The sequence below is a fragment of the Plutella xylostella genome, chromosome 4 (genome assembly GCF_932276165.1).
Source record: "Plutella xylostella chromosome 4, ilPluXylo3.1, whole genome shotgun sequence".
Classification (NCBI taxonomy): domain Eukaryota; kingdom Metazoa; phylum Arthropoda; class Insecta; order Lepidoptera; family Plutellidae; genus Plutella; species Plutella xylostella.
The window spans coordinates 6,710,046-6,733,884 of record NC_063984.1 but is presented as its reverse complement, the minus strand read 5'-3'; the positions used below and the strand labels follow the sequence as shown (position 1 = coordinate 6,733,884).

Sequence of the window (23,839 nt, the reverse complement as noted above, 5' to 3'; positions counted from 1 at the left end):
GTGTTTTTTTTAAACATACAGCATTGCTCGATATTTTTTTGACTGCGATCAATAGCAGGGATATACAGGATGATGCAACACCAAACAAATTCTAACAATATGGATTTTTGTACCGGCGGCACGCAAAAAACTGATCCAAGGTGTCGATTTTCAGCAAATTTATAAAAGTGTCAATATCTCGAAAATGATGGAGTTTTTACAAAGGTCATGTTGTGATATTCTGGCCACTCATGAGCTGACCTATCAGCCCTTTAAGGGATGACGTTGACTTTTGGGACACCCTGTATATACTTCGTAAAATATAGCATGAGTCCTAGGACAGCTTAAAATCTATACATTTTATTTGTCATTTATCTGTTTTTATATTTATTCACCAGGCATAACTGCGTGGTTGACGTGTCGTCGCACTGTAAACTTTTCAGTGCAAATGCTTGCTGATACTATTTTCGAATCTACACAAACATATGAAAAAAAAACAAATGTCACCTTTGGAACATTTTGACAGTGACAGATACTGTTCTTTTTGCATATGTTTGTGTAGATTCGAAAATAGTATCAGCGCAGCGATCTTGTGATCGCTGCACTGTAGCTGATTTTTGCCAAGCAGTGTTACCAAATAATGTTGTTGACTTTGACTCCGTCGACAGAATCGTGATATTTTCTAAATGATATTACTTATCAGTGTAAGCCCCTGTTCCACAATGTCTGGTTAGTCGCTACCTGTCGGATAAAATACATGCTGTCACTGTCTAAAAAATAATAACAGAAAGTGACAGCATGTTTTTAAAGAATTACTATTTAGCATGTGATGAGACTAGCTGTGACTGATGTGATAAAATCAATAATATAAGTAGGGTCTTATGGGAAAATGTTAACTATGAGTACTCCATTCGTTTTCCGGTAAGTCTTATATTAATTTAGTATATTACAGCTTTCGACTTACGTTTTTAAAAATATAATATAGTTTTTATGCGTCAAACTAAAAAACTTAAAACAGTGTTTCCTTTTCAAAACTAAAAAGGCAACAATAACAACCCTTGCCTACTGAAGCGTACGAGATAGCATCTCCATCGCAGCCCGACACTCACTCAACAATACTATTTAGGATCCTTATGCCATTATCTTTAGGGCTGTTTTCCATGACCATCCTAGTCGATCTGTATTTTCATGGTGTTGTAACTGATACGGTGTTGAGAAAGAACACTCGAAACTTAAAAGATTTTACCCAATGTTAGAAAAGACACTTTAAGTGGGACGGCATCGTTTGATTACAGGGATAATATGGGCCCGTCTGTACACACTTTCGGCGTTAAGATATTATCTGCCGGATGATCGAGATGTACTGCTTGCAATTATCTGCAACTCGGAATGACAATGCCTAAGTACTTGATATGTTTAGAACTATGACAAAAAGATGTGATGCTTTGATAAGTGTTATTCAAAGTCTGATCATGTTAAAAAGATGGCCAGACCAAACTGGATCAGGATATCTCAAATAAATTGTAGTAGTAAATGATGGGGCCTAGGGTCCTGACTATGATGATGATAGGATAAGCCCTAAGCTAATAAATGAGTGGACTGTATTTTATGGTATGAATAATTTAATGTCTGGTTTACAATGGTTGTATGACAAATATGTATGTATGAAAAGATCGTGCGTCCGAAAGGTAAGAGGGTAAGAGGGTCCGGACAACCGAAGATGACGCATTTATACGTGGTGTCGCTGCTCCCCGCGCTCCTCCTCTTGCACCGATGTTGCCAGCTTCAGTAGCCGCAACAAGCTCCCCGCCGTTGAGGTATTCAACAGTCCAAGGGTAGAGGACAGATATTGTTGTAGGCCCGTTGAATTATGCCTCGTTTGGTGTCTATGTCTGCCACTCTGCTGACTCCGTCTTTGCCGGTATGTAGCTGGACGATCCGTCCCATGAGCCACATCAAGGGGGGTTGCGTCTTGTCCTTGACCAAGACAAGGGATCCGGCTCGAAGGACCAAACTGATGGGGCCTAGGGTCCTGACTATGATGATGATAGGATAAGCCCTAAGCTAATAAATGAGTGGACTGTATTTTATGGTATGAATAATTTAATGTCTGGTTTACAATGGTTGTATGACAAATATGTATGTATGAAAAGATCGTGCGTCCGAAAGGTAAGAGGATAAGAGGGTCCGGACAACCGAAGATGACGCATTTATACGTGGTGTCGCTGCTCCCCGCGCTCCTCCTCTTGCACCGATGTTGCCAGCTTCAGTAGCCGCAACAGTAAAAGTAGGTTTGGGTTATCAATAAACGCGGTGTGTTGCAAAAGCGGTATAATAAGCCGATTGGGAGTTTGGGAGTGACCCAAGGGCTCATCCTAGCCCTGTACTTACAGGACTCTGTTAAGACGTGACAAGAGTTATCTGGACAACTATTGTTCCATGATTTTGGATAATTTGACTACCTACATTGTTACAGAAATTGTATGCGTCATCTCACTTTTTAGTATGGCATAGGTAAAGATTTTTTCATAATTTTCGTACACATTAACGTCGTAGAAGAAAATTTGTTCAGAATGATCAGCTGAGGGTGTTCCACACCTATAAATCTGGTCTTAGACGAAGAATTTTTCAGTCAAATAAATTGGTGAGCTTTTACTAGTGGCACTAGTGCTTTCTAGATGCTATAGATATACGAACCTTAGAGGAACTTTAGATGCGGCCGCCGTCGCAGGCTACATTTGCCTGTTCGTTGAGAGATTATTTACTATACTAATGTATAGTACTACTACTACTACTGTACTACTAATGTATAACATATAATGTAAATGATAAATAATTAAATAGCGACAGCCCGTATCAGTAACACTCACTCCTATGTTGTTGCAAGCATCTAACGTAATTATAGCGCAGCGCAGCTCCCTTTCAAGAGCAAATACAATTACAAGCTTCGAATAAACGGCTAATAAATGCAGCTTTCATGCCTGACAAAAATATCACGTTTCTTTTGACATTTTATCAGATCCTGGGATTTGGCTCCCCCTTTCAAAATGTATATAACATCTACACAATAGGAACAAAAGCTTCGCTACAAATATATAAAACACTTCAAACGTCGACAGCGGATAATGCCCATCATTATACATTCATGTGCTCGTTTCGTTTACAGTATTTATTTTCAAATGTATCGAGGGGGAAAACCCTCTTTTCGCTTGAAAGCTTCCGAAAGCGCGGCTGGGGGCGGTGCGGCGTCGCGGACGAGGCCCGGTCGGTGATTGGTGGACGCCCCCCCGGCAGGCCCCGCCCTGCTGCAGCTGCGGGCGGCGGCGGGGCCTCGCCGGCAGTCGAGCGGAGACGTCGAGGCAGGTGGACGTGTCGTCACTCGTGAGCCAACCTTCCGATTCGTAGTAGCGCGGTTGATTCATAGTCGCGCTGAGTCAGTGTGGTGCGCGTGCGCAAGTGATGGTGTATGAGCCCCGCGACAGTCAGTGACCCCGTGAAGCAGGACTAGTAATGCACGCGATGAGCGACCCGGCGGCGCTGAGCATGCTCCAGTTCGACTCCATCGGCCTGTACGACCCGCCCAAACAGCGGTTCATCTTCAAGATGCCGCGCGTCGTGCCCGACCAGAAGGGCAAGTTCGAGTCGGATGACCTCTTCAAAAGACTGAGCAGGGAAAGTGAGGTGCGTAATGTTGTGCTGTATTTCTTTTTCTACCCTCAAACATCTGATTCAACAATATTAGGTATTATTATAACCTACAGTCGGTTCTCAAAATTATTATGCACAAAATGTGCACTAATTGACTACTATTAGGTACCTATTACCTTGAAAATACCCAACTAATTGGTAGTTAATTAACTACCATTTAGTTGCTGATTTCACTATACACTTTAAATATATTTTTTTTATTTATGAAACGATGAATATTTTTATATTTTTTATATTCTTATTAAAAGACAAACTTTAAAGTTATGAACTTAAACTAACCATATGAAACATGGCAAATTATCTATGCAGAAGCAAAATAACGATCAAATCTGTCCATCCATTTCTCAGATGGTATTTAACGTGTTTGCTAACTATGTACCTACCTTCAAGGCTGCCACGCAATCCCAACATAATTTTCTAGAAGCCTACCCCCATAGCTTATTTTAAGTAGGTGGTACTATGTCTCTCCAACTCATATACTGATACAACCTATACCTAGGTACAATCATAACTTTTCATACCCAGTCCAATAAAATTGAAAGTCTTTATTCCCAGTCCAGCTCCAATGTTCAGAGGTACAGTTGCATCAACCTCTTCCCCCTAAGATCCTGTAGTCAACAACCTAGCTACCCTACAATATTCCTCAAACCCGGTCTTTCTCCCCCCAGGTCCGCTACACGGGCTACAGAGACCGCCCCCAGGAGGAGCGCATGATGCGCTTCGCCACCGGCTGCCGCGAGGGCCACACGGAGATCGCCTTCACGGCCACCGGCACCAACCTGCAGCTCGTGTTTGACCACTCGCCTTATAACAACCGAGGCTGTGATTTCAATAAGGAGAACGGGAAGGTAAGGGTTGTTGGGTTGATTTGAAATACACTCGCGAGCATTGAAAAAGTTCCAGTGACATGTGGAACGGATATGACGGGTGGAACTTTTTCATTGGTCGTGAGTGTAATATTTTACTTACATATGTTTTAACTGCCTTGAAAAAAGTCATCATTCTTAACACGATGGAAGAACTAAATTAACCTATTCTCCATTCGGATAGCGACCGTATAGGCTACGGAGAAGAACGGTGGCAAGATCGGCTACTCTGCTCGGTCTGCCATGTTGTGTCCTAATATGTAAATTGGCTACTTGGAGGTCTGGTTCATAGGTCGTAGCGTAGCTCACTGCTGGTCGTCTCCCTCGCCCGTCATCTCCGTCTTGGCCTGACTCTCCTACGGTAACCGTTGTGTCGTTGTTCGTCGGCCAAAAGACAAGGCTTCTCCACAAAATAATTATACTTTATATTGTTCTAGAAAGAACTAATATTGTAATCTGTCTAAATTAAAGAACTGCAGGGCTACTTAAAGAGCTACATTTATTTCATTAAAGTATGCTAAAGATTTATGGACGGAGAATAAATTTGGCTAAAGGTATACGTAATGTGATATTACCTATTTTATTTACAAATAATAACAAATTCAACTTAAAACAACAACTCGCGCTCACGTCAATTAAATATTCGATACATTATCCTTGTTTGCTATGCGAAAGGCAATACCTACCGTGACTAACACAATACGCATAAATATGTATAAAATGACTTATTTTAAAATCTGTTAGAATACCAGTAACGGTTTTACTAGATCGGCTAGGGGTAGGAGTAGGTGGATAGATCAGGGATAGATTAGATATGGATCCTTTTCTTTTATGTCGTGCAGTGTTATAAAAACTATATTAACTATATGGTTAACGGGGGTTTAGCACTGTATTTTACAGTATGATTACTATAATTAAACGCTGAAATTAAAATAAACAATACCTACATTCAAAAGAAAGTCTTCATAAGACAATCAACGGAATACGACGCTAATGCGAACCTCGGAACCCGTGCCTAATGACATCATCCGTCACCGGCCGCCCGCTGTGTCATCAGACCGGCACTTCCGGCCTACATCTCGACACTAAATTAAGACGTTAATATTCAAAATAAGAATAAAAAGAGACGAATCAAGAAGGCATTAAGAAAAGAAGGTTCTGTAGCGGAAAATGCACGCGTTGAACTCTTTTGTTTGGTGAAAGTAATTTCGTAGCATTCCTTGTTCGTAGCAGTCCTTGTTCGGTTTCTTTTTGCGATCGTTGCGGTTTTACTTTGTAATGTTTGGTATTATTGTGATAATATTTTTTAAAGTAGGTATATGATTAGGTATATTATATTGAATATTATTTTTGTAAACCTGTTTTCAAGTATTTTCCTACTTAACGTTTTTACTTAATTGAGGTAATAAATTCAAATGCATTTTGTATCAATCATAATATTTTATTTAATGTAATCGTAATAACTGTGACGTACTTCATTAATAATGTTGCACTTAAACCATATTTTTTTCCTAAACGTAGTGAGGTAATACAAATCAAAGATAAATTACTATTCGGTAAGTCAAATTAAGTAGTCGTTCTATCTGTTATTCCATGAAATATAAACAGGCGCGGATACCGTTAATTTTCAAAAATCCTACGGAACCCTTAAAATGAAGGCATAACGCTGCACATAACGTGTTGGTCACGCTCTGTCCCGATCTAATGCTCGTTTGAATGAAACACAACACATGTCTGTACCTGGACAATTACTGGACCAGATTTAATGTGACTCGGATCATGTTGATGCATTAATGACTACATGATATTAATAGTACAGAAGGTACTGCTGTTTGTTATTTGAGTCTTGATAATCAAAGACAAAATATGGTAGGTTTAGGTTATGTTATTACTTTTTACTCATTTTTTAAATTCGACAACGTTCTTCATATAGATAGTATGAGAAAATAAATTTCATTTTAAACATCTGTAGGTATCTGTACATTGATGACTAAATATTGAGTTACAGACTACTACACATCCCTAAAAAGATAAAGTCTTCAGTTGCAACCTACTGTGAAATTTAATAATGAAAGCTACAAATATTCAATGCAGTGCTATATAAAGATACACATATAAACATAACGAAATCCCATTTGGCGTTTCGTTTATTGAATAGCGCCCCCGGCCGCCCGCTGCGCCCCCTCGTAGGGCCGCTAGTATTTATTTACATACGGTTCATTTAACCAGCCACTCGAGCGTGATCGAGCCTTGCTATGAGTGAGTTAATATGATTTTAGGAGCTTTTTTTCATACGTCGAAAGTTTATAGTTAAGTTTGATGCCAGAATAGACATGTATGTTGAAGTAATTTTAAGGAAATATCTATAGTTATTTTTATCTAATAGAAAATATTTTCCTGAAAAAATTGCATTGATATTTGTAGGTTTTTAATCACAAATAAATATCACATACTTAAACGAGAACGACATAAATGTTTCAAATATCGTTAGATATTCAGTAATGGCGTTCATTCACCGTCAAAATGCAATTTCCCGACATCTGCTATTCCGGTAGCGATGCGAGTTTCCCCTGAAATCAATAAAGTCGGAAAATGCTCTTCTCCCATTGGCCGGCGTCGCGACGCCGCGCCCGCCCAACAAAGATGGCTGCCGACGCCGCTCGCCCCCCGGGACCCTCTTCATAAACATTCATTAATTTATCACTTCCACTCGAGTTACATGAGTCTCGTCCATGAGAAAATGAACTAAGATATGGGGGAACACTACGTAAGATATAATGTTGCATTGTTGAAATTGAATTTTTCAAAACTACTTGGTTTTATATGCATTAAAGGCAGATTTTCTTCAGTAGATAAATTATTTGAAGCTTTTAGGGCTTGGTTTTCATTGTTAGTAAGAGCTCATATATTTTATTTACGTATAAATCGTAACTGTTTCGTAACAGGAATCCATTAGTAAAAAAAAACAACCTTGCCCAAAAGGAAGCAATTAACAACAAATTTTGAGTCCCACTTTGTCCAAAATTTCTGTGAAACGTCCTATCAATACAAAACCCTCGCTCACTTCGCAAGTAAAGGATCATTAATCACGGAGCTTTGTTGGTAGGCCTTTTTGTACTGTTGCACAACGCAAGAAGCACGCCTGCAATAAGCAACACAATGAGAGGTGCCATACGGCGAACGGTCTGCTGCGAAAATACAAGCTTTTAGGAACAGGTTGTTATTAGTGAAATTACGTTCGAAGGATATGAAAATAAAAATAATGTGAAACAAAAAGTGTGTCTCGGAGCGGATGCCGGAACAAAGCGGCACGCGATGCGCCGCGAGGCCGCGCCCGCCACCGCCGCCGTCTGCTGCAGTCGCGGAGCTGCTGTCGGCTACACACACTGTCATTCATTTTCGATAATCTTTATTTATATAACTTTATACGTACTCTGTTTAAGTAACAAGTTAAATCTTCCGACTATTATGTGAAGAGGTTAAGAGGCGGAAGTAAAACAACTGACTAATTTGAGTAAACTCGAGTAGATAAGTGGTCTACAGTCCGCGGGCGACGATGAACGCGTGCCGCCTGCCGTCTGCGCGCCATGTGTCTGCGAGCAGTCGTATCTCTTACCTACCACCGAGAAAGCCCTAATTTCGACGTTTTTGCTGCTTTTTTTGTAGCCGAGCCCACTCAAGTAGTTTAGAATGATAAATTGATCGTGAACGTTGTATTGTTGCAGGTGCACATCGTGTCGCGGTTCATCATGAACGGCGTGTGCGTGCGGTGGCGCGGCTGGCTCAACCTGGAGAAGCTGGACGGCGCGGGCTGCCTGGAGCTGGACGAGGAGCGCGCGGCCAGCGAGGACGCGGCGCTGCGCGACCAGATCGAGCGCTACTCGCAGCGCCTGCGCGACTTCGAGGAGAAGCGCATGTACCGCGAGCACGGCGACGACATGCGCGCGCGCTGCCACCCCCCGCGCGCGCCGCACCCCGCGCCCCCGCACCCGCACGCGCACGCGCACGCCGCGCACCCGCTGCACCTCAAGCCGCACTCGCAGGGCGCGCTCATCTCCTAGATCTACACCACCGCCGCCTCGCATGATGATTCCTAGACGTGTACCTGTGTAATGTGGTACGATAACAGCATTTATTACCGCGATTATTTTCGCAAAATTTATTGAGTGATTATGAGGACTGCTCTGTGGTTACAAGTTGACAAGTTCGTAGTTATGAAGGCTCGCAAGAGTAGCCTCGACAGTCGAAATCTTTGAGTAGGTCGACTCGAGAGCTGTTATAGTAGTCGCCTATCTCAATATAAACACTTTCGGGGTAGGAAAGATGTGCGTTGCTGCTCCAATAGAGCACCGATGTTATGTATTCCCATTTTAATAGATGTAGGAGTATCGTACACCGTCTGTATAATTATGTAATTTACCAAATAGTTGCCCTAACCAGGAGGCGTAACCTTTGACATGACAACGTGCATCATTAGCCGTTGCATGAGACCTCTTACCTTATAATTGTCGACTGCTTACGAACAATGTAAAATTTACTGTTTAAGTACCTACTTATCTCCACCAAAAATAGCGAATAAGGTGTCGTAATAATGTACCTATATGTTTGAAAAGTTATAACATTTACTTTAGTCTTATAAAAAATTATAGCTGCAATGATAGATATCATAAGAGAATGTTAAAATGTCTACCAATATAATCAGATAAATGTATACTCCCAAGAAGTTTAGTTCGTGAATACTCGTGAAGACATACAGGACCATCTTAGGAAATATAGAAAAGTATTACTTATAGCAAGATCTCAACTTAAGCATATTATGTGATTCGTAAAATAGCCCTGTATGCCTTTCTGTAGTCTACAGTGATTTAATAAACTATATTATCAAATCAGTCAAGAACAACATCTATCGACCATCTAGATTCTAGAAAATACATTTAAAAGTCTAAAATAGCATCCATCCTAAGTTAATTAATGTTTTCGTTCATTATTTTTCCAAATTCCTAAGTACTCTATTAGTTAAATGTTCTTGTTCTAAACTTGTGTTACGTGTTAATTAATTTTAAGTTGATTTTATATTACGACAGAAATCAAACTATTGTGATAGAAATGTAAATAAATGTTTAAGCTAACTAAATGTTGAAGATTTTTAATTTTATAGCCTAGCCCGTGGTGAGAAGCCATGTCTGTCTGCTCGCAAATAACAGTAAAATCAAACGTGTAGTGAGCTATGATATAGCTACACTATCTAAAATACACATTTACCTAAAAGTTTCATTCTCAGTATAAAACATCAATAACAATACTTCCTTGGTGAGATGGTAAAAAGTAACAACCTATATCTCACAAATTTTATACGCTCAATGTAATGCATAATATATTATTCTAGTCTCTGGAATAAAATAAAATCATAAGAACACTATTTTTATATGCCTAAGGTACCTACTAGTACCTAGTTATACAGGATGTTGTAAAAAGGGTATACTAAGCCGTAACCTACATGTGCAGCATGGTATATCTAACCCTGAAACTGAAATCAGAATTTCAAAATTCGCGAAAAAAATCACTCTCAATTCTCAACAAAGTTTCTATGAAAATGATTTTCGCGAATTTTGAAATTCTGATTTCAGTTTCAGGCTTAGATATACCTAGGGAATGCAATCTCGTCTCGCCGAGATCTCGACCTCGCGAGATCTCGGCCATATTTTACGAGATTGAATCTCGTCAAATTTTGTACGAGATCTCGCGAGATAACGAGATCGAGAAATACAGCGTGACGACGTGTTTTTCATGCAAAATATGTGTTTTTTGTTTGACAAGCCATTTTCAGACAAACTAACTTTCCGTACCTTGATAACTTCATCTTCTACTTTAAACTTATTGTATTTGATTAATACGATCTCACAACATTTATTTCAAACTTGTGAAGTTAAATTTTTGTTTTTATTTATAAACAGTAATGTTGTATTACTCTTAATTATTGAAACTAAAGCAATACTTAATATAGATCATTATTTTGTTACCAATATTGTATGAATTTGAACTTATTGGGTTCCGCTCATCTCGCATAATCTTTATTGACCAAAACTCATTTCGCATAACTCGTATGGTCTAAACTTTTTCGGCCGAACCATCACTTTGCCAAGACTTATGTGGCATAAGGCTCGTTTCGTCTAAAACTCTTTAGGCACAATCTTTAAATCCTAAGTTTCGTTTGCTCAAATTTATGTTCGTCTATACCTATGTATAATCTTGTTTCTCCTAATGTTATCTTAATAAATAATATATTAAGTATGTAGTAAATGTACAAATTGTGGTATTTTCTCCTACATCCCGAAAATCACGATATTGTATGATCAAAAAATCGAAAGTTAAAGACCAATATAATTATTACAAACCCCATGAGATCGAAACCTAAAAATAGGTGCGACGACGAGCAAAGCGGGGAGGAGCGTGTTAGGTGCACATGTTCATCAAAACCAAAGCGGAGCGCAGCGTAGCGGAGCGGAGCGTTTTCCAAACAGCAGAAACAATGCAAGGCACCAGTTTGCGCTATGTAGGGAGACGCTCCGTCAAAGTTAAAGCCAAACGAATATTATTACTTTGTATAAACCTATGCCATAGCATTATTAGGCTATTCAAGATTTGGCAATACCATTATTAGGCTAAACAATGTTATGCGAAATAACTTTTTACTAAAGGAGATTTATGCCATACGATTTTCGGCGTAACGAGACTTTGACCAAACGTTACTATGCAATACGAGATTAGGCAAATAAATCTTATGCCAAAAAAGGTAGAACCATAATAAGTACTCTGCTGTTGATTTTTAAAAGAAACTTACATTATTTTAATAACTAACAACGAAGTTACTATTTAATTACAAATCATGTCAGTTACTAGTTCCTAATACAAGCATTTGCATAATGTTTTTATTGACATTCTCCCAATCTCGCGAGATCTCGCTAGGTGGAAATCTCGTACGAGATTGCATTCCGTAGATATTTAACATGCTGCACATGTAGGTTTCGGCTTAGTATACCCTTTTGCAACACCCTGTATATATATTTATTCTGTTCATCCTTGAAACAAAAACACTCACAGAGAAAATTCAATAGATTATTCAATGTACCACCTAATTGTACATAATTACTTTTGTATATTGTGCAATGAAGAATAAATAAATAAATAAATAAATAAATAAATAAATAAATAAATAAATAAATAAATAAATAAATAAATAAATAAATAAATAAATAAATAAATAAATAAATAAATAAATAAATAAATAAATAAATAAATAAATAAATAAATAAATAAATAAATAAATAAATAAATAAATAAATAAATAAATAAATAAATAAATAAATAAATAAATAAATAAATAAATAAATAAATAAATAAATAAATAAATAAATAAATAAATAAATAAATAAATAAATAAATAAATAAATAAATAAATAAATAAATAAATAAATAAATAAATAAATAAATAAATAAATAAATAAATAAATAAATAAATAAATAAATAAATAAATAAATAAATAAATAAATAAATAAATAAATAAATAAATAAATAAATAAATAAATAAATAAATAAATAAATAAATAAATAAATAAATAAATAAATAAATAAATAAATAAATAAATAAATGTACATACCTATTTCAAATTCAAAATTTAAAAGGAAGCAAGCTTCGGTTATTTAACCGTACCTATCGATGTTTGACCGATCACCGAGGCTACAATACAATCGAAATTAGGGGGCAATTCTGCTCCCCTTAGCAAATTAAATGCAATTAGCGTTGCCGGTTGCAGCGAGGTGCGCGGGAGGCACGCGACACCTGTGAGCGGACCCGGCCCCCGCCCTCGGTCATTACACGCAATTTACACAACTAAGGAAACGAGCATTGAAAATTTAATGAGTGCTGTAAATATTATTAATGCTGTAAAACCAGGGTATAAGCTGACAAGCTTGGCTTTGCCTTGACTTTGAAAATATTTATTAGGATTTTGATGTACATAACATTGCCAAGTATCCTAAAGAACTTAAGTTTCATTCATCTAAGTAGAAAGTGTTTCAAAAGTGGCATGAAAGGCAAAAGGAATTGAACGGTCTTTCGCTTATAAATACCCTTTTTGAACACTCTGTAGATTTGGGAAGCTGTACACAAGGGTGTGGAGAAATTCTAAGCTCACCACCCGAACCAAAGTCCTTGTGTACAATTCATGCGTTCTCAGTACCTTACTGTATGGTTCTGAAACTTGGACAACCTACAGAAAACAGGAGCGCCGTATTAACGCATTTCACATGCGCTGCCTGCGGATAATTATCGGAGTCTCGTGGAGGGACAAGGTTACGAACGAATGCGTCCTCAACACCACACGCACGACCAGCATTACTGCCATCCTGAAGCAGAGACGCCTGCAATGGCTGGGACATGTCCAAAGACAGGACACAGAAAGACTGCCCCGTAGAGTGATGTTGGGACAACTGGCCAATGCTACCAGACCAGTTGGGCGGCCATTACTGAGATTCAAGGACTCATGCAAGCGCGATATGGACGACTTCGAGATAGATAAAGATAACTGGGAGTCCCTGGCATTGGACAGACCAGTATGGAGACAACTGCTGCATCAGGGCAAATCAAAACACGATGGGAAATGGTTGGAAAAGTTAAAAACTAAGAGGCTTAATCAACATCTGGAAGCATCGCCAAACCCGAATTATGCCTGTGTCCGATGTGGCAAGCAGTGTAAGGCCCGTATAGGCCTGTTCAGCCACATGAGAAAATGTGGCTCTCAAAACCCACAGCCGCTGTAACAATCATCTGTCAAGATGCAGTGGCCAATGATGTAGATATAATAAACTTTCCATTAATAAACAACGGAGAACGTTCAGACGCGTCGTCGTCGTTACATGCTGTAGCCATCACAACTCACACCCTGCGTTATTTATCAGTCGATAATTTTGTACATTGACATAGCAAATTTTCTTACAATTTAATATTTATTCATACCTAAGTGTTCATAAAGGCATAGACTAATATTAGTGTATTAGTCTATGATAAAGGTAAGGGAAGAACAGGAAATGTTCAAGGTAAGTACAGTGCCACAAACTTATCTGTTCCGGTAAGAGCTCTAATATTTCTTCATTCTATAACATTTTAAGTTTGCTCGTAGTGGTGATTCGTCCTTACGATTTATATAAACCCATCTAATGTATATCAACAAATAATTCATTAGTAATAGTAATAATTCATTAACGGACGATAACGGGAAGTCGGTCGAAGAATGGGCGGATGCTCTCAATTTACAGCTTATACATGACGCCAAATTACCAGCTTCATTCAACAGCTGTAGGTGGAAGCGCGGCTACAATCCAGACTTGATATTCGCTAGCGCCCAACTCAGTCCACAGTGTGTCAAGTCCGTCTCCAATGCCATTCCACGCTCACAACACAGGCCAATAATGTGTCAGGTCCAGGCAGTTGTTAAGCCAATCAACGTGACATTCAAACGGCGCTTCAATTTCAATAGAGCAAACTGGTGTGAATACGCGGCAAAATTGGATAGCATGATGCTGAAGGTAACGCCCCTCCTACAAAATTACGATCTATTCGTGGAAGCAGTTCACACGGTATCACGTCAGTGCATCCCAAGGGGCTGCCGTACTTCATACATCCCAGGGCTTACACCAGATTCCGCGAAAGTACTCGCAAGATATGAGACCTTGTATAATGAGGATCCGTTTTCAGAGGAAACCATACAATCCGGGGAGGAACTTATATCTCTACTAAGCGAGGCGCGTAGAACCAAGTGGATCCAAAGTTTGGCTAATATTGACATGACACACAACAGCAAGAAGGCGTGGGCATCCATACGAAAACTGACGACCGATCCCCCACCAGCCAGTCAACAAGGTACCATTAACGCCAACCAGGTAGCCCACCAACTGCTGCTGAATGGGAAACCTCCGCGTCGAATACGTAGAACCCGCAAAAAGCCAAATCAAGAGCAAGCTGCCCCTGAATCTCCTGGTGACCCTCTGAGCAAGCCTATCACCTTAAACGAATTGATGAGAGGTATCAAGGGGTTGAAGGTGGGAAAGGCAGCGGGTGTTGACGATATAACGGTCGAACAACTGAAAAATCTGGGCCCTGCGACAATATCGTGGTTACTTCAGCTTTTTAACAACTGTCTCAGTAGCGCCAAAATCCCGAAGCTATGGAGAAAATCTAAAATCGTCGCCCTCCTCAAGCCTGGAAAACTGCCCGTGGAAGCAAAAAACTTTCGACCGATCTCGCTCTTGTGCCACACCTACAAACTCTTGGAAAGGCTTCTCCTCAACCGCCTGTCCAGCCGCATAGATCCGATGCTTATACCCGAGCAGGCTGGATTCAGGCCAGGGAAGTCATGCACCAACCAAACCCTAAAGCTCGCTCAGTACATCGAAGACGGATTCGAGCAAGGATTGGTTACTGGTGTGGTCTTTGTCGATCTATCAGCCGCATACGACACAGTAAACATCGGAAGGCTGCTGGGAAAGGTACAAAGCTTAACGAAGGACAATGACTTTGTTCGCTTTCTGGGTGAGATGCTGCAAAATAGACGATTCCAGGTGTCCCTGTATGCGAAGAAAAGCAGATGGCGCATACAGAAAAACGGCCTCCCCCAAGGCAGTGTCCTGGCGCCAATCCTCTTCAACATATACACGAATGACCAGCCCCAGGACCTGTCAAGTTTTCTATACGCCGACGACCTAGCCTTAGCTACCCAAACAAAATCGTTCGAGGAAGCAGAAGACAACCTCGGTGCTGCTCTGGAAGGCTTGGGGAAATTCTACGAGGACAATGCGCTGAAGCCAAACCCCTCCAAAACGGAGTCCTGCGTGTTCCACCTCCGAAACCGCCAAGCACAACGCACACTCAACATCACATGGCGTGGGACAAAAATTGAGCACAATGACCACCCCAAATACTTAGGCATCACACTGGACCGTGCCCTCACCTTTAAATGGAATTGCGTAAGCCTCAAACGGAAGGTGAGCTCACGCAACAACCTACTCAGGAAGCTTACGTCAACCAAGTGGGGAGCATCACCGGAAGTACTGAGGACCACAGGACTGGCTCTATGCTACTCTGCAGGTGAATTCGCCTGCCCCGTGTGGGCGAGATCTGCGCATTGCAGGGAAGTGGATGTGGCCTTAAACGACACCTGCCGGACAATCACGGGATGCCTTAAGCCGACACCGGTCTGGATGCTGTACTCACTGTGCGGTATCGCCCCCCCCGATGTGCGTAGAGAGGCTGCCTGCTCTCGAGAAAAACACAGACAGGAGACCGACCCGAGGCACCCGCTCTACAACCATGAACCAGCTCCTTACCGACTTAAAAGCCGGAAAAGCTTTCTTAGGTCTACAGTTGCCTCGCACAAGGACCCATCAAAGGAAAGGATAGACCTATGGCAGGCAAAATACCCGATGGCGAACTCCTTCATCCCTCCCAATGAGTCCCTGCCTCCCGGACACGAACTACCTTGGGCGACATGGAAGTCACTCAACCGACTCAGGACAAACATGGGCCGATGCGGAGAAAACATGTGCAGGTGGGGTTACCGCGGCCCTGCCTCCAACATCTGCGCATGTGGTGCGTCTCCACAGACCATGGAGCACCTGATGGTGTGCCCTGGATGTCCCAACACCTGCACCCGGGAAGACCTCCTCAAGGCCAACCAGAGGGGTATCGACGTGGCGGCCCACTGGGCCGCGCAAGTGTGACAGTTGCCATCGACACGACAAGAAGAAGAAGATTCATTAGTAAGTAATGAAATATGGATCAATATAGTTTGCTTTCACCGGAACAGATAAGTTTGTCGCACTCTATGCATTTATTTATTTATGAGCACTTTACTGTGCTTACACAAAAAAAAAGTATGAATACATTACAAATGAAAACAATTACCTACTTATGTAACTAGTTATTATGTAGTCTGAGCCTATCTGAAACCTAGTTAAACATTGTGAGATTTGGCGTTTCGACTTTCTCCGTGTTCGGCATCATAAGGGTCACAGTGACAGTTAAATAAAGTCCATTTTTCTCTCCACCTTTAGTTTGCAAGGTGCGGGTGCCTATATAAATAGAGTGAGTCGCCCGCGCGCCTCAGTTGGTTTTTGATTTTTGAAGTGAACACTTCGGCAAAATGGCTCAATGTAGCCACGGTTCTCGTCGGCTTCGCTCCGAACGGGGAAAAATATAATATTGAATTTGCGGAGTCCTCGCTGCCGGGAGCTGTAGCGTGATGCGGACCAGGCGGCGCGGGGCGCGGCCGCCGCGACACGTGGCGTCGGGGAGCGGGACCTGCCGGCTGCTGACGCAGCCATTACTGAGGATTTCGCAACGAAGGTTTGAGTTGATAAGCCGTGAGTAAAATGCTATTATTTACTGCTTTTAAAAGCTCAGCCACTGGTCATAATGCTCCGGCGCTTGGGGTTTTTATCCCACGCAGTAGGGTCCCATTCAATAGTCGTGGTGATGATTGATCACATATTCCGGTCCTACTAGTGGCGCTTGAGCTAGATACTTACATTAATGACCGCTTTAAGTAAAGCATATGTTAATTTTATACAGGAAAAAATAATAAAAATATATTTTTCTACCCTCAATTTCTAATATTTTTAGAAAACAGTTGATAGAAACTTTGCTATTACAATAATGCACTTGATTATAGCTTATGTAAGGCTTTACAAACAGGAGCTTTCCAGGACCGTCATAGGATTTTTTACAGGAAGCACGTGGCTCCGAGTTTCAGTATGTTGGGACATTGTGGCATGTGCGACAAGTAATGTGATCCGCCGGTACCTACCCGCTGAAGGGTAGGCAGGCCGATTCGGTGAAATTGAAGTTTCGTGTAACCTGCACCCGGCCCTGTGCTCCCGCGCTGGCCGCCGTCTCGTGCCACCTGCATCGCAGCGTACACCCGGCCCTGCGCTCCTGCCCTGGCCACCGGTTCGTGCCACCTGCATCGCAGCATACACCCGGCCCTGTGCTCCTGCGCTGGCCGCCGTCTCGTGCCACCTGCATCGCAGCGTACACCCGGTCCTGGCCCTGGCCACCGGTTTGTGCTACCTGCATCGCTGCATAGACCCAACCATGTACTCCTGTCCTGGCCGCTGTGATGTCCCACCTGCATCGCTGCGCACACCTGGCACTCCTGTTCTGGTTGCCGGATCCAAACGCCCCCTGTCTGGGAAGAGATTTTATGCTCAGCGGAACCGCCTGCACTATTGCTAGCACGGTCATCATCATCATCAGCCATCATTAGGAGTGACTTATTTAGAAGGTATCGAGTAACGTGCGCTATTCATCAGTGATTTTGGCATATGCAGACGAACGTTTACTGCCAAGCATAGCCATACAAGGGCACACCAACGAAGCCTGAGTAACCACCTGCAGTCGCCGTAGCCGCATCGGCATGGATGACGACAAATCGGGTAACGTACGTGCACCGCTTCTAAAAGTGTTATAGCACTTCAATTTGATGCCTCCGCTGAGGTAGGGTATTCTATTAAAGCAGCTTTCTTCTGAACTGCCCAAAGTGACCTGTAGACTGCTCCTGGGGATAGTTGTGCAATCAATTTTTTATTTCGATGTCTCTGCTGAAGAAACTGTCTAATGCAGCTTTTGTTCTAAACTGCCTAAAGATCATTGGACTGCTCATGGGAATGGTGACGCACGGTAAGTACAGGAGCGTTACTTTATACTGATGAGAAACGAACGAACGAGAGCTGTCGTGTAATCGGCACGTTTAATACATACAAACAGATAGCTCGCGCCGCAGTGCACTGAAAGTTCGTTTTTCGTGATATAAAGTGACCCCCCCAGACACTATCTTAAGTGTCATGACACATCCAGACGGCAGATTCCAGCTTTGAGTATTTTCTTTTTTCGTCTGTGAGCAAAGTGAATTCCACCGGCGAGTGTTCAACCTAAAAGCACTGAGCTAATTCCTGATTTCGTGAAAGTCACTGTTGCTATACCATACCGCTTCACAAGTTACCGAATTTATTATGATCCTACTGTCGGGTGATCATGATCGGAGTGTCATCGCGGTTTCTGAGTGGCACCATATTAGCTGTCTTCCTTATGTCCCAGTGGATTGTGAGTGTGTATCCGAGCTCTTTGTTGAAAAATGCGTGAACCTCCTACGCAGCAGCTGTCTACTAGTTGTGTATCGAATAAATCGAGTAACGGTGCTCTTGCACGAGACGACTACCTTTTGGTAAAATTATAACTTCCACTATTCTGGGAACATGCATATACCTACTGTGTACTGTGTATCACATCACGTGTAGCCGCAGCCCTACTCAATGTACGGGGCTAGATAATAAACAATGGCAGTCGTCATTAAATTTCTATGAATTTCGAAGGTCATCATTTGGAGCACAATCCAAAGGGTGAAAGTACCTATTCATGCCTAAACGGCTTCTCTAATGAAAATGTATTTTAATTTGATTCTGGCGCAAACGTTTCATAACTATTTTTCAACACTGTATCTGCTGAAACTACTTAGACTGACTGGTTAAGATGCAGACGTGCCGTTTTCGCAATTCCATTTTAGTAATCCTCAACTGTTTTATGGATCTTTCAGTTAGTTACGTAACTAGTTACCAAGTAAAAAAATTACTTGTGTCATGCTCGTACTCGCATCTCATTTAGGAGCTCCTGGCCTCTAGCTGAAGGCTAGAACTGGTATATATATCTACTAAGCTAGTACAGAGTTATAACCGGGCAGCGGTGACGTGGTAGCTGCTTGATTTATTAGAGTTTGCTGAAAACTTTCTAAATAAGTAATAATTATTAGTCATAATAGTAGCTCTTCGCAGTTCTTTCAGAATGCAATACCAGGTCGCTGAAGTAGGTAACCTTCCTTAGCTGGACAACCACAACAAGCCTTTTTGTTTTAAAGAATGTCACAGTTATTCGCAGTCCCACTGTAATATCGATGTCCAAGGAATTTTTCTTGGGTATAGCTAACTACCTAAGTTTACCTATAGATAGCCGCAAGCTATCTGCTGTTGGCGAACTGTCAGTTCTGATTGATAAGTCAGGCTCGAGGTGGCTCGTCCAACTGTCCATGTTCCCGCCACCATGATTGTTGCTTCCACAGATTAGAGAGTCTATGTTGGCTGTCGTTGCATCAGGTCTGATCAGGTACAACTAACATCTTTACGTACCATCTTTATTTAATCGAGCTATTTTATTTTGTTTTATCTAGGTTGACTTAATGGTTTTAAAATCGAACCTACAACAATGTAAGTAGGTACCTACATACGTATCTTTGAAGTTGCAACAAGGCGAAGCCTTAAGGTTTTGGCCGAGGTGACCTTGTTAATGTTTTTCATATGAAGTACTGAACATTTTACTTATCCTGGTGGCATGACTGATCATTTACTTACCCAGTTAAGACATGTTAGCCGGGTTTCATTTATCAACTATTATAATTGTTATTGTTGTGTTAATCAATCTTTATTAATTGATGTCATCTACCAAGGAATGCTGCCAGAGCTCATAATATTCACACATGATGATACAGAATGATAGTAGCCCACAAAATCGGTGCAAAGGCTTATAAAATAACTTTCCTTCCTAGTAGGACTGCACAGGAACTCGTTAACCGCCGAGTTAGTTAGAATACAAAATTAGACTGTGTGTTACTTGTCAATCTAGAATATGAATATAGTGACCTGCATCATGTTTTGAAAAACTGAATACTTAGTTATCCGCCAGTGTCACAGCCTTCATCTAATCTTTTCCAGTAGCTGATGAGGCTGAGATATTTAGTAAAATTATCTTCCCTTCAAGCACCACTCCTCGTTCCAAGGACTAGATGCCGCGCCAGGTGTTGCAGGCCGTGTCGTCATACAGGGCTGACTGAGCAGGTCCTCGAGGCTCCAGGGTCGGCTGCTGCATTTCTGAGGTCAGTCCAGAATTACATACCCTAGTCAGCATGTGCTGACCTGAGCCCCAGCGGCCTGGATCGATATTCTACATTTTACAACTTTTAAATATTGTTGCAAAGTATTTCACTGGTTCCATCCATTCGGCTAGTGTATGTTAAAAATATTGCCTTGACAATAACAAGATTTTGATCAATAATTACTTATAAGTATTGCTTTCGAAGAGGCACTGTGTGTATCCATATGTATAAATACCTACCTATATGTATAGGTACATACCTTCCATAACTTTCTGACAAGTCAGGAATATTAAGGAAGTACTTAAGTCTTATGTATACTTATACCTTTCTTTTTAGTATATCTATTACCTAGAAATCTATGCATTATAAATTTATAGATTCAAATATTTATCTACTGATACACTCATCAGTAGCTTATGGGTCACAGTTGGTTTTCTCTCCACCATGCGATAATAAACACATCTCACAATGTTTAACTAGGTTTCAGATAGGCTCAGACTACATAATAGACGCATTTTTCCTGAAATAAAAATGACATATTATGTATCTAGCCTATCTGAAACCTAGTCATTTCTGCATGGTGATATTACAACTGAGGCGCGCGGGCGACTCACTCTATTTATATAGGCACCCGCACCTTGCAAACTAAAGGTGGAGAGAAAAATGGACTTTATTTAACTGTCACTGTGACCCTTATGATGCCGAACACGGAGAAAGTCGAAACGCCAAATCTCACAATGTTTAACTAGGTTTCAGATAGGCTAGATACATAATATGTCATTTTTATTTCAGGAAAAATGCGTCTATTAACGATTTGGATATTGATAAAATTCCATTTATCTCTAAATTGATTATCATTGATAACGTTTTGACTAATGATTCCGGTTTTGATATTAATTCGATCATTGTAATCTAGATTTTAATTAAACTAATAGATGCCTATTTTAGATATTAGTTAGGTACGTACCTTCTCAGCCAGCTAATTTAAAAACTATTTATCAGGTCATTAACTAAATTTTAAAAATAAGTAAACACTGTTTTGGCTTCATTTCTTCCATAATAATAAAGCAACCAACAAAAAAATGAATAGTGGACAAAATCCACACGCAGTAAATATTTTTGTATTCCCTAAAAAACTCAGACCGTGTGCATTCATGCTAGTTTCCATATCCATATCTCATCGATCTCCTACTATTACATATTTAAGGCGGAAGAAGGTATAATCTGCGATGGTATCACAGGTTTTATTGTGACCGGCGGCACCTCGCCGAAATTGAGGCAGGTACCTGCAGAGATCACTGATGGCCGCAAAAAACTACTGAGATGTCGAACAACACAAAAATCGGACGCTATCCGATGTGTACAATGAACCTGTGATTTATCAGTTCTTTTTGTGCAAAAAGCGCAGGTCAGTATGGCAGCTCGCAGCAGCGAAGCACCAAAAGGGCATTCGGTGTAATCCGCGGAGCGTGGGAACGCACCGGCTTCGGCCTACAAACGCAATTTTAGTATGTGAACTGCAACCTTACAGCGTAACGATATGTACCTGATATATTAATGCACTAAAAAGCGTTGTAGGTACTTAAATTAAATGTGTTTCATTGTTTTGTAGGTGCTGAGAAAAATTGGGATGTGGTTCGGATCCCGGACCATCAATTTGTGTTTCTAGTGCCAAACACGGATCCTTTTTCCGGGCTACATTTAAGTGTCCGTATTCACAATTTTCGGTGTTCTATAATATCCTTTTTGCAACACCCTGCATAAATTAAAAATGTAAAGCTAGTAAAGCTTTAAAAATACATGTATAATGTTTTGAAAGTCATCAGCAGCAAATTATATTCATTAGTTATTTCTACCCGGTCACCGCGAGTGTTACTCAAAACACGATGCTCTCAAAGACCTTCCAAAAGTGAAGAAAGCAGTTTGAACCCGACACCGCGGCTGTAGGGCTTCCTGCCGCCGGGCGGGTCGTCTCACACGCGACTGCGCTGCGCATGCGGCTTCCCAGCCTGGAACATAGTCGCATGGGTATAACAAGAACAGTATGCAACAGTATGGTAGGCGAACTATTGTAATGGTCGATCATGGAAATCATCAGAACCCATCACGTTTTCTTTCTTTCCACTGCTGGGGCACGGGTCTCCTTCCAATGAAGGAAAGGAAAGGTTTAATCACCGAAATACTGTTTAATAATTAAAAAGCACTATGTAGGATCGCCAGTTTCAATTAATTAGGTAAGTACTTATTTTCCTATCGGCCATGACTGGTAGATTAGGAGCGCTGCTGCGGTAACATCGAATTGTACTTGAACTTAGGTATTAAACGGAAATATTGCATAAAAGCTTTCGTTTGTCAATTTGCTAGTAATCTGACTCTAGACCTATCAAACTTCTTTCACCATTAAGTAACTATAATGTTTCATTATCCCTGTATCTTATGGTTTAAGGCGATGCAAAACTTAACGATTACTTGATACGTGATATCTTTATAGTACCTACTTAATTAATTTATTCGTCCAAAAGACTGTTGTATAGAGTTGTTCCACTGGTGAGGTTTCGGCCACGCACGTCGTTGCTTGCTTGATGGAGGTATGACGAGTATCGAATGTCTTCGGTCAGAGTTGCTCGTACGATGAGCGGCTAGGGTGCTGTTTACTGAATCGGTCAATGTTAATTACAATTGCTTGAGTGATTGAATGTCGTGTAGGTTTATTGGAGTAAATATACACTCACTACTCGTCACGAGTCGTGAACTCGTGACTCACGAGCAATGAAAAAGTTTCAGTGAGAAAAACACCACATTACTCCGAACAGAAAAGTAACGCCGTTTGCAATATTGAATTCCATTAAATTGCGCATCGGAATATAACCAACTAAAAACGTAAATATTCAATTCATTGTTATTAATTGAATGTTTTGAAAAATTTGTTTCATTTGGTGTCGGCATTTTGAAAGTGGAACTTTTTCATTGTTTGCGGTTTTTGTTACAAATCATAGTTATAGAAGCAAATCGATCATCAATGATATAAAAAATCACTGCTGAGGGTTTTTAGTTTATAGAGCCGGTCGAAAATGTCTGACATTAAAAATTGTCATATACCTAGGTATCTACAAGACCGACACCACCGATAGTCGTATCGACATCAACTATGACAGTCAGTTACTCAAAGTAAGACAAGTCAATCAAAGGTTCATTTGTTTATCAGATCCAAATAAATAAATAGTCTGTTTTGATTAGGTTTAGTTTAACGAGTGCAGGGTGCAGCGTGCAGCGGCTACATCATAGCTGCGCGGGCGCACCACGCGGCCATG

General features: G+C 40.8%; 1 protein-coding gene across 2 annotated transcripts; it reads left to right on the top strand.

Moving 5' to 3' along the window:
• Positions 1-793: 793 nt before the first annotated feature.
• LOC105387371 (protein big brother) lies at positions 794-9,687 on the top strand. Of its 2 annotated transcripts, XM_038121355.2 has the most exons (4): positions 794-900; positions 3,146-3,660; positions 4,356-4,535; positions 8,279-9,687. In XM_038121355.2, the coding sequence occupies exons 2-4, from the start codon at positions 3,490-3,492 to the stop codon at positions 8,612-8,614; spliced, it is 687 nt and encodes a 228-aa protein (XP_037977283.1). In that variant the 5' UTR covers positions 794-900; positions 3,146-3,489; the 3' UTR covers positions 8,615-9,687. The 2 variants fall into 2 exon arrangements, with proteins under 2 accessions (XP_037977283.1, XP_048486786.1); XM_048630829.1 differs by lacking the exon at positions 794-900 and having other exon boundaries at positions 2,801-3,660.
• The last annotated feature ends 14,152 nt before the right edge of the window (positions 9,688-23,839 follow it).